This window comes from Phocoena phocoena, chromosome 3 (genome assembly GCF_963924675.1).
Source record: "Phocoena phocoena chromosome 3, mPhoPho1.1, whole genome shotgun sequence".
In the NCBI taxonomy this organism is placed as follows: Eukaryota; Metazoa; Chordata; class Mammalia; order Artiodactyla; family Phocoenidae; genus Phocoena; species Phocoena phocoena.
The window spans coordinates 115,612,190-115,624,215 of NC_089221.1; the positions used below are offsets into that span (position 1 = coordinate 115,612,190).

Here is a 12,026-nt window from a genome sequence, read left to right on the forward strand (position 1 = left end):
ACCACAATGAGATAACTCCTCACACATACTAGGATGGTTATAATCAAAAACACAGAAAATAACAAGTGTTGATGAGGATATGGAGAAACTGGGAGCTTCATACACTGCTGATAGAAATGTAAAGTGGTACAGCTGCTGTGGAAAACAGTCTGACGGTTCCTCAAAAGGTTAAACACAGAGTTGTTATTTGACCCAGGAATCCCACTCCCAAGAGAAATAAAACATACATCCACACAAAAACTTGTACCTGAATGTTCACAGCAGCATTATTCATAATAGCCAAATGGCCTCAAATCTGTATATCCATACAATGAAATATTATTCAGCAATAAAAAGGAATTAAATACTGAGACATGCTACAGCATGAATGAACCTTGAAAACATTATGCTAAGTAAAAACTGTTAGTCACAAAAGACACATTATATGATTCCAAAATAGGTAAATCATAAAGACAGAAAGTAGATTAGTGGCTGTCTAGTACTGGGAGGTGAGTGAATAGGGATAACAGGGGGATTACTGCTAAAGTATACAGGGTGATGAAAATATTCTAAAATTGATTGATGGTTGCCCAATTCTGTGAATATAATAAAAGCCATTAAATTGTACACTTTAAATGGGTGAATTGTATGGTATATGAATTATATCTTGATGAAGCTGTTACCAAAAAAAGAAAAACAGCATATACATCTGCAAAAAATGAAAATTCTAAATCGAAAAGATATATGCACCCCAATGTTCATAGCAGCAGTATTCACAATAGCCAAGACATGGAAGCAACCCAAGTGTCCAGATGATTGGCTTAAGAAGATGTGATACACACACACACACACACACACACAAAATGGAATACTGCCCAGCAATAAAAAAGAATGAAAAATTTCCATTTGCAGCAACATGGATGGACCTAGAGAATACTATGCTTAGTGAAATAAGTCAGACAGAGAAAGACAAATACTTACATATGAAATATAAAAAATAATACAAATGAATGTATATACAAAACAGAAACAGACTCACAGACATAGAAAACAAATTTATGGTTACCAAAGGGGAGGGGGGAGGGGCAAATTAGGAGTATGGTATTAAAAGATATAAACTACTATACATAAAAGAGATAAGCAACAAAGATTTACTGTACAGCACAGGAAATGATACTCAATATCCTGTAATAACCTATAATGGAATATAATCTGAAAAAAATGAATCAGTATGCTGTACACTTGAAGCTAACACAATATTGTAAATCAACTATGCTTCAATTTTAAGAAGTTATACTAAAAGCAAGAAGGAATAAAAATTTTAAAGGCTAAAAAAATGATACACTTCAAAAGAAAAGAAAAACAAAAAGCAGTGTGCTAAAATGGCTCGTTACTAGTAATAAAGCCATACTGGAAAACAATCTAAAAAAAAAGATGAAGCAGAGAACTTTTTGCAATGGAGAAATGAGAGATTCAAATTGTAAAGATAAGATAGAAGATTGTCGCTCCTTTTCAGGCCTGATGAGGAGTTGCTATTCCAACAAGGACCACGTGCCCACTTGCTGGTTGGCTGGTAAGTCAGGAGACAAAGAGCCATTAGGGCTCTGCTGCCCAGAAGCAGCTGTTGGTCTGACCAGAGCAGAGCGAGGAAGTGCAAAAGGAGGAGGAAAGCTGGCTGGTTACCATGTCAGCAGCCCATTTTCTACAATGCAAGTATAAAGAACAGGAAACACGTGAATTGTGTGATTCATAAATTGCAAGGAACATATGTGCTTGAACTAAAATAGCTTAAAATTGAGGGAGGGGAATGTGAAAATAATGCAAGAAATAACCCTAGGTCCCTGGAATATCAGGTAACATTTCATTAGCCTGACCCCTGAATGGCAAGGTGCTTCACCCTGGTCTTCATCAAAACAAAGTATGCCTCTCTCCAGTTCCCATTAAACTCACCCAAATCAATAAAGTGTCTATTCAGGCCCCCTTTCTCTCCCTGCCTCCCCCATTCCATGCTAGTTTTTTAAGTTAGCCATTTAAATACCTTAGAATTTGATATAGTCTTTGAACACCACTAGAATACAAGCAAGATTGAGGGCAAGACTTTGTCTCACCTACTGCCATATGCCTGAAGCAAAAAATTGCCATCAGGGGACTTCCCTGGTGGTCCAGTGGCAAAGAATCTGCCTTGCTATGCAGGGGACACAGGGTCGATCCCTGGTCGGGGAACTAGGATCCCACATGCCGTAGGGCAACTAGGCCTGCGTATCAGAACTACTGAGCTCGCGCGCCTCAACTAGAGCCAACGTTCCACAAACTACAGAGCCCAGGCATCCTGGAGCCTGCGTGCCACAACTAGAGAAGAGAAAACCTGCACACCACAACTAGAGAGAAGCCCACGCAACACAACCGCAACAAAAGATCCCGCGTGCCGCAACTAAGATCCGACGCAGCCAAAAATAAATTAAATAAATAAATAAAGACATCTTTTTTAAAAAATCGCCATCATAATAACAGCTAACATAGAATGTTCACTATGTTGCAAGGACTCATAAAATATCTAAGGAATAAGCTATTGCTATTATTATTATGCAACATGCTGTTTAAATTAGCAATTCTACTTCTAGGAATTAATTCTATAGAAATAATTGTAAATATGCACAAGTACTTAACAACAGTAATATATGTGCTGTCACTGTTCTAAGCACTTAACTTATTAATCCTCTTAACAAGCCAGCAAGACTGGAACTATTATTAGCCCCATTTTATGGTTGACAAAAGTGAGGTTGGGGATATTAAGGAACTTGCCCAGGTTCACAGCTAGTCAGCACTGGAGCCAAGATTTGAAACCAGGCTGCCTGGCTCCAGAGTCTATGCTTGTGACCACTGTGCTATCCTGCTCCACATATAACCACTGCAGGTATTATTTATTTGAGGGATTGGAAAACCTAGACACCCAGCAACAGGGAAGTGTTTTTAAAAAAAACAAAAATAGAATATCATTCATCCACTTAAAATGAAGTTGTAGAACAGTAACACAAAAAATTTGTTCAACATAATGTTAAGAATAAAAATCTGGTTGAACACATACACTACTATATATAAGACAGATAAACAAGGACCTACTGTATAGCACAGGGCAATCTACCTAATATTCTGTGATAACCTATATGAGAAAAGAATCTAAAAAGAATGAATATATGTATATGTATAACTGAATCACTTCGCTGTACACATGAAACTAACACAACATTGTAAATCAACTGTACTCCAATAAAATTAAAATATTTTTTAAATAAATAAAATAAAAATCACCCATAGGAAAAAAAATCTGGTTGAGACATATATATTAAAGAAAAAAAAGATCTCCTAAGGGTTAACAATGGTTAGCACTGTGACTTTTTGCTCACCTGTATTTTCTAAATGTTCTATAATATATTCTTTTTACAAAAAATTTACAAAATTTACAAATTTTTAAAGAAAAATTTAAAGGTTTTAATTTAAAAACGAAAGGGAAATCCATGCTTAAATCTGAACTAAAATTTTCCCAACCAAAACATAAACAGATTGTGGTCCATTTGAAAAAATCAAAATCAATTTGAAAAAATCAAAAGGAAGAACAAGACTGTGATGGTTAATATTATATGTCAACTTAACCAGGCTAAGTGATGCCCAGATAGCTGATAAAATATTATTTGTGGGTGTGTCTGCAAAGGTTTCTCTAGAAGAGATTAGCCTTTGAACTGGTAGACTGAGAAAAGAAGATCTCTTTCACCAATGTAGGTGGGCATCATCCAATCCACAGAGGGCTTGAATAGAACAAAAAGGTGGAGGAAGGGTGAATTCTCTCTTTCTCTTCTTGAGCTATACTGGCCATCTTCTCCTGCCCTCAGACATCGAAGCTCTTGGTTCTTGGGCCTTTGGACCGCAAGACATACTCCACTGGCTCTTGTTTCTCAGGCCTTCAGATTTGGACCGAATTATACCACTGGCTCTCCTGGTTCTCCAGCTTGTAGACAGCGGATTGTGGCAATTCTCGTCCTCCACAATCATGTGAGTTAAACTCCTATAATAAATCTCCTCTTACATATCTGTGTCTATATATCTGGTTTTCCAGAGAAACAGAAGCAATACATATATATAAATAATATAATAATAATAGATAAATAAATAGATATATTATTGGTTCTGTTTCTCTAAAAAACCCTGACTCATACAAAGATGATTCACTTAAATTTCAGCAAAGGACCAGTGTTTTCCAAAATAAGTTTCACAGAACACTCGGTCTATCCATAACAACAACAACTAAAGAGGATTCAAAACCATGTGGGAAACCCTCAGTTAAACAACTTTATTGTATGACTTCTCAGAGATTTTAATATGCCTATATATATTATGAATCTCAGGGGGTGGGTATAGCAGTTTTATATAACATTTTTCAAACTCATTTTGTTACAGATCTCTTTTTTCCCCACAGAGCATCTTGAGGAAATGTTCCTCAGAACAGCCTTGGCAAACGCTGACTTATACAAAAGAGAAGCAGCAGGACTGTTGGAGGAGGTTAAATCCAAGTTGATGCTTTTGAGGAAAGATGCAAAAATGTGGTAACTTGCAAAAGAAGGAACAGACATAACAGGATTTTTTTAGGTATTTAAGAAAAAGAAAAAATGCTAATAATATAAAGTGAGGATTCGGGGAATTCTGTGTGCATGTCTATTTCCTGAGCTCTACCTTTAAGCAGTTACTACACTTGGCTAAAGCAGGCAGTCTTTTTCACCCGGTTTTATTGAGCTATAATTGACATATAACACTGTGTAAGTTTAAAGCGTATAATGTGATGATTTGATATATATTGTGAAATAATTACCACGATAAGGTAATACATCTATCATCTCACATAGTTACCATTTACTTTTTGTGGTGAGAACATTTAAGATGTACTCTCTTAGCAACTTTCAAGTATGCAATACAGTACTGCTAACTATAGTCACCACATCGTACATCAGATCCCCAGAACTTAATCCTCTTAAAACTGGAGGTTTGTACCCTCTGACCAACATCTCCCATTTCCCACAACCCCCAGTCCCTGACAACCACTAACCTATTCTCTTTCTGTGAGTTCGGCTTTTTTAGATTTCACATATAAATGAGATCATACAGTCTTTGTCTTTCTCTGTCTGACTTACTTCACTGAATACAATGCCCTCGAGGTTCATCCATGTTGTTGCAAATGACAGGATTTCCTCTTTTTTGTGGCTGAATAATATTCCAGTGTGTATATATACCACATCTTCTTTATCCATTCATCCACTGACCAACAGTTAGGTTGTGTTCATGTCTTGGCTACTGTGAATAATGCTGCAATGAACATGGGAGTGCAAATATCTCTTCAAGATGGTGATTTCATTTCCTTCAGATATACGCCCAGACGTGTGACTGCTACATTGTATAGCAGATCAATTTTTTAAATTCATTTATTTAATTTTTGGCTGCATTGTATCTTCACTGCTGCATGCGGGTTTTCTCTAGTTGCTGAGAGCGGGGGCTACTCTTTGTTGTGGTGTGCAGGCTTCTCACTATGGTGGCTTCTCTTGTTGCAGAGCATGGGCTCTAGGCACACAGGCTTCAGTAGTTTTGGCACACGGGCTTCAGTTGTTGTGGCTCACGGGCTCTAGAGCACAGGCTCAGTAGTTGTGGTACATGGGCTCAGTTGCTCCACAGCATGTGGGATCTTCCCAGACCAGGGCTCGAACCCATGTCCCCTGCAGTAGCAGGCAGATTCTTAACCACTGCGCCACCAGGGAAGCCCACAGATCAATTTTTAATTTTTTGAGGAATCTCCATATTGTTTTCCATAGTCGCTGTACCAATTTACATTCCTACCAATAGCACACAAGTGTTCCCTTTTCTCCACAGCCTCACAAGCACTTGTTATCTCTTGTGTGTTTTTTTGTTTTGTTTTGTTTTGTTTTATTTTGTTTTGTTTTGCAGTACGTGGGCCTCTCACTGTTGTGGCCTCTCCTGTTGCAGAGCACAGGCCTGGACGCGCAGGCTCAGTGGCCATGGCTCACGGGCCTAGCGGCTCTGCGGCATGTGGGATCTTCCTGGACCGGGGCACAAACCCACGTCCCCTGCATCGGCAGGCAGACTCTCAACCACTGCGCCACCAGGGAAGCCCTCTTGTGTGTTTTTTATTTGTCTGTTTTTGTTTGTTTGTTTGATAATAGCCATTCTAACAGGTGTGAGGTGATACCTCATTGTGATTTTGATTTGAATTTCCCTGATGATTAGTGATGTTGATCCCCTTTCCATGCACCTGTTGGCCATTTGGGTATCTTCTTTGCAAAAATGTTTATTGAGGTCCTTTGCCCATTTTTAATCATTTTTTTCTACTGAGTTCCAAGCATTCCTTATATGTTTTGGATATTAACCCTTCATAAGATTTATGGTTTGCCAGTATTTTCTCCCTTTCATAGGTTGCCTTTTCATTTTGTTGATGATTTCCTTTACTGTGAAGGAGCTTTTCAGTTTGATGAAGTCCCACTTATTTTTTTTCCCCTGTTTTCTTCCAGGAGTTTTATGGTTTCAGGTCTTAACATTTAGGTCTTTAATCCATTTTGAGTTAATTTTTGTGAGTGGTGTAAGACAGGAGTCCAAAGTCATTCCTTCACATGTGGATGTCCAATTATCCTAACACCATTTGATGAAAGACTATCCTTTCCCCATTAAGTATTCTTGGCTCCTCTGTCAAATAGTAGTTGACCATATACATGTGGATTTGTTTCTGGGCTCTCAATTCTGTTCCACTGGTCTACATGTCTATACCATACTGTTCTGATTACCATAGTTTTGTCATATACAGTTGAGCCTTGAACAACATGGGGGTTATGGGAGCAAACTCCTCCTTCCCCATGCAGTCGAAAATCCACATATAACTTTTCCATATCCACAATTCCACATCCAGGATTCAACCAACCACAGATAGTGTAGTACAATAGCAGTTAATGAAAAAAATCCAAGTAAGTGGACCCTTGCAGTTCAAACCCATGTTGTTCAAGGGCCAACTGTAGTTTGAAATCAGAGAGTGTGATGTCTCCAAACTTTGCTCTTCTTTTACAAGATTGCTTTGGCTGTTTAGGTTCTTTTGTGGTTCCATACAAATTTTAGGATTGTTTCTTCTATTTCTGTGAAAAATGCCATTGGAATTTTTATAGGGATTGCACTGAATCTACAGATGGCTTTGGGGAGTATGGACATTTTAACAATATTAATTCTCTCAATCCATGAGTATGGGATATCTTTCCATTTATCTGTGTCTCTTTTTCAATGTCTTTCATCAATGTCTTATGGTTTTCAGTGTACAGATCTTTCACCTTCTTGGTTAAATTTATTCCTAATATTTTATTGCTTTGACACTATGGTAAATGAGATTGCTTTATTTCTTTTTCAGATAGTTTGTTATTGTATAGAAATGAAACTGACTTCTGTATGTTGATTTTGTATCCTGCAACTTTACCAAATTTGTTTTTAAGTTCTAACAGCTTTTTGGTGGAGTCTTTTAGGGTTTTTTATATATAGGATCATGTTATCTGCAAACAGAGATGATTTTACTTCTTCTTTTCTAATTTGGATGCCTTTTATTTCTTTTTCTTGCCTAACTGCTCTGGCGAGAACTTCCAGTACTATGCTCAAAAAGAATGGTGAAAGTGGGCACCCTTGTCTTTTTCCTGACTTCAGAGAAAAAGCTTTCAAACTTTCACCATTATGATGTTAGCTGTGGGTTTGTCATACAGGGCTTTTAACATGTTGAGGTATGATCCTTCTATACCCAATTTGTTGGGAGTCTTTTATTATGAAAGGATGTTGAATTTTGTCAAACAGCTTTTCTGCATCTATTGAAAGCATCTTATGTTTTTTATCCTTCATTCTATGAATGTGGTGTATCACATTTATTGATTTCATTATCTTGAACCACCCTTGCATCCCAGAGATAAATCTCACTTGATCATGGTATATGATCCTTTTATCAGATCGCATTTTACCAGATCATACATATACTGTTGCTAGTATTTTGTTGAGAATTTTTGCATCAATATTTATCAGGGATATTGGCCTACAGTTCTCTTTTCTTGTAGTGTCCTTAGCTGGCTTTGGTATCAGGGTAATGCTGGTAATGAGTTTGGGATTATTCCCTCCTCCTCAAGTTTTGGTAAGAGTATGAGAAGGACTAGTGTTAATTATTCTTTGAAAGTTTGGTAGAATTCACCAGTGAAACCATCTGGTCATGCTTTTCTTTGTTGAGAGATTTTTGATTACCAATCCAATCTCCTTAATCATTACTGGTTTGTTCAGATTTTCTACTTCTTGATCCAGTCTTCATAGTTTATATGTTTCAAGGAATTTATCCATTTCTTCTAGGTTATCCAATTTGTTGGTATATAATTCTTCATAGTGGCCTCTTGTAATGATTAGTCTTTCTGTGATAACAGTTGTAACGTCTCCTTTTTCATTTATAATTGTGAGTCCTCTCTCTTTTTATCTTGGTTAGTTTAGCTAAAGATTTGTCAATTTTGTTTATCTTTTCAAAGAAACAGCTCTTAGTTTCATTGATTTTTTTCCTATTGTCTGTCTAGTCTCTATTTCATTTTATCTAATCTTTATTATTTCTTTCCTTCTGCTAAATTTGAGCTTAGATTGAACTTCTTTTTCTATTTCCTCGAGGTGTAAAGTTAGGTTGTTTATTTGGAGACCTGAAGTCTTAAATCAGACAAAGGACACAAGCCATAGTCAAGGGAACTAAATGAGGAACTTCAACAGTGTCTAGGGAACACAACACAAATTCTTTAGTGACAAAAGAGAATTAGGATTGAATGTTAGCACTGCCCACTGCCTAAAACAACTATGGATGGAGCTTCTAGGAAATCTGGCAGGAAGCCTAATAAAAATTGATCAGTAAGGCTTCCCTGGTTACACAATGGTTAAGAATCTGCCTGCCAATGCAGAGGACACGGGTTCGAGCCCTGGTCCGGGAAGATCCCACATGCCGCACAAGAACTAAGCTCGTGCGCCACAACTACTGAGCCTGTGCTCTAGAGCCTGTCCTCCGCAACAAGAGAAGCCACCGCAAGGAGAAGCCCGTGCACCACAACGAAGAGCAGCCCCCGCTTGCCACAACTAGAGAAAGCCTGTGCACAGCAACGAAGACCCAATGCAGCCAAAAATAAAATAAATTAATTAAAAAATTCTTGATCAGTAGGGCATAAGACAAATTTAATTTAACTTGGTTTTTAATGCCAAAGACTAGGCCTTGCAGAAAGGAGAAATGAGTAAATGAATATAGAATTTTTGTTTACAAGTAGTTTAAGCCTCTACCCAAAACACACATCTTCAGCTATATGTGCTTTTGCTCATGCCATTTTCTCTGGCTGGAAGACTTCCCCCTAACCTTACCACTTTTCATTTCTCTAACTCTTACCTGTTCTTCAGAATTTAGCTCAAGCACCTTCCCTTTTAGGAAGTGTCCTCCAAAGTTGCGGTTTGACATGCTTGCTTTCACGACACCCTTTAAGAAACTAACAATTATTGCATACCTACCACCTGGCAGGCACCTGATGCAGTTTTCCTTCATAACACCTAGTTGCACTGTAGAAAGACCATTTTCATTGACTTATTATCATTTTTTACCTTGTACCCCCACCCACGCATCCCAGAGCCTAGCCAGTATATCTGGGCATCTTTGGTGGATAACTCAAAGCTCCTATGAAGTACAAGGTGCTAGAGATTAAAATGATTCAGAAGTTGCCCCTGCCCTCAGGGAGCGCATGAACTACAAAGAGGGTATAAACAGTTACAACTCACAATAGGATGAAATATGCGGTAAATAATGGCATGGGCACAACAGAAACATGAAAAGATGCTCAACATCACTAATTATTAGAGAAATGCAAATCAAAACTACAATGAGGCATCACCTCACACCAGTCAAAATGGCCACCATCAAATAATCTACAAATAATAAATGCTGGAGAGGGTGTGAAGAAAAGGGAACCCTCCTACACTGTTGGTGGGAACGTAAACTGGTGCAGCCACTATAGAGAACAGTATGAAATTTCCTTAAAAAAATAAAAATAGAGCTACCATATGATCCAGCAATCCCACTCCTGGGCATATATCTGGAAAAGAGGAAAACTCTAATTCAAAAAGATACATGCACCCCAATGTTCATTGCAGCACTATTTACAATAGCCAAGATATGGAAGCAACCTAAATGTCCATTGACAGATGAAGGGATAAAGAAGATATGGTATATATATACCATATATATATATGATATAGATATAGATATATATATACACCATCGTTTTTTACATATATATATGTATATAAACGGAATACTATTCAACCATAAAAAAGAATGAAATAATGCCATTTGCAGCAACATGGATGGACCTAGAGATTATCATACTAAGTGAAGTAAGTCAGACAGAGAAAGATAAATATCACATGATATCACTTATATGTGGACTCTAAACTAATGATCCACATGAACTTATTACAAAAGAGAAATAGACTCACACACATAGAAAACAAACTTATGTTTACCAAAGGGCAAAGGGTGGGGGAGAAACAAATTAGGAGTTTGGGATTAACAGATACATACTACTATATATAAAATAGATAAACAAGATTTACTGTACAGCACATGGAACTATATTCAATATCTTGTAATAATCTATAATGGAAAAGAATCTGAAAAAGAATATATATATATAACTGAATCACTTTGCTGTACACCTGAAACTATCACAACATTGTAAATCAATAATTTATTGTATTTCAATAAAAAAGATAACAAATAATGCCATGGGCAAAGGAAGCTTCTGAGCTCTCTGATAAAGAAGAGATTGTATGCACAGCCTTCGTACAGAAAAACATGTTCAGTGCCCTGAACCTGTCTTGCAAAAAAGCTCAGCAAACATGCACATTGGTCTTACAAATAGCCTGCACACCCCTCACTGTTTAGCTCAGTGAGGATGAGTGCTTCTGCATTTCATTTCTTTCTTTATAGAGTTAAACTGCATTTTAGAAGCTAGGTATTCTTCCATTCACGTGGTTGTCTTGACAAAGACAAAAGTTCAGGCCAAAGCATGAGAGAGGGAGGCCCAAAGAAAGCCTGGCATCCACAATCTTTAATCTGCAATTGTGTGTAGGTGTTGCAATCATTCTATTACTGGCCTTCATGCAGCTGGTTCAGTTGGAAATCAAGTTTATGAACAGAACTGCTGTAACCATAATGGATTTTTTCCCCCAGTGATTAAGCACTGAAACAATAGGTGTTAAATAAATACAAAGGAAAGAGAAATTTGAGGAAGCCATTCTGTCTCTGTCAGAGTTTGAAAGGGAAAGCCAAGTGAGAAGTGTGGGTGAGGAAGAGTCAGACTTCACTAGTTGGTGGTGTTCTGGCCTCTGTTCTCAGTCCCTGATGACGCTCACCCAGCAAGTTCCTTCCAAAAGGGCACGAGCAAAATAGGAAAAGTACCTCCGCAGTTCATTCATAACCTTGAACGCCTTCCCCATGTGGGCAGGGTTGACAGTAATCGTCCTCTGGTTCTTTTCGTCATCCCCAGCCTGTATTGGGGGCTGGGAGCTCAGCTTGATGCTGTGAACAGGAAGGGAGTGGGAAGGGAAAGAGAGGATCACATGTTGGTAAACTCGTTCATCCAACTGCCACAAACCCATGCATTTGCCCACCCACCAGGGGCATCTCTGTCAGCCTGTTCTCTTCACCACAGACCCAGCAGGGAAAGAAATCACTGGGTCAGGAATTTCTTCAGGATCTTCCAGTGCAAAATGCACCCCTCAGAAAATGTACCCCTCAGATCCGAGCTCAGCTTCTTCCATCAAACACAGGTGTAACTTTGTGGGAGGTCCTTATCCTCCATCTCTCCATCCCTAAAAGGGTAGGGGGTGAGGAGAGATTAAGCACTATACCACTCACTTCACAGGGATGTTGGTTCATTCAACGAACATTTAAAGGAGTTTACTATGTGCCA

At 38.1% G+C, this 12,026-nt stretch overlaps 1 protein-coding gene across 2 annotated transcripts in view; it reads right to left on the reverse strand.

Annotated features, from left to right (window-relative positions):
- The window catches only part of KLHL3 (kelch like family member 3), a 96,364-nt gene extending 84,724 nt beyond the window's left edge, over positions 1-11,640 (reverse strand). For both annotated transcript variants that reach the window (XM_065873368.1, XM_065873367.1), the window contains exon 1: positions 11,513-11,640. In XM_065873368.1, coding sequence (XP_065729440.1) covers positions 11,513-11,550 — 38 coding nt within the window. In that variant the 5' untranslated portion in view covers positions 11,551-11,640. The remainder of the gene's footprint in view (positions 1-11,512) is intronic.
- Between the last annotated feature and the right edge of the window lie 386 nt (positions 11,641-12,026).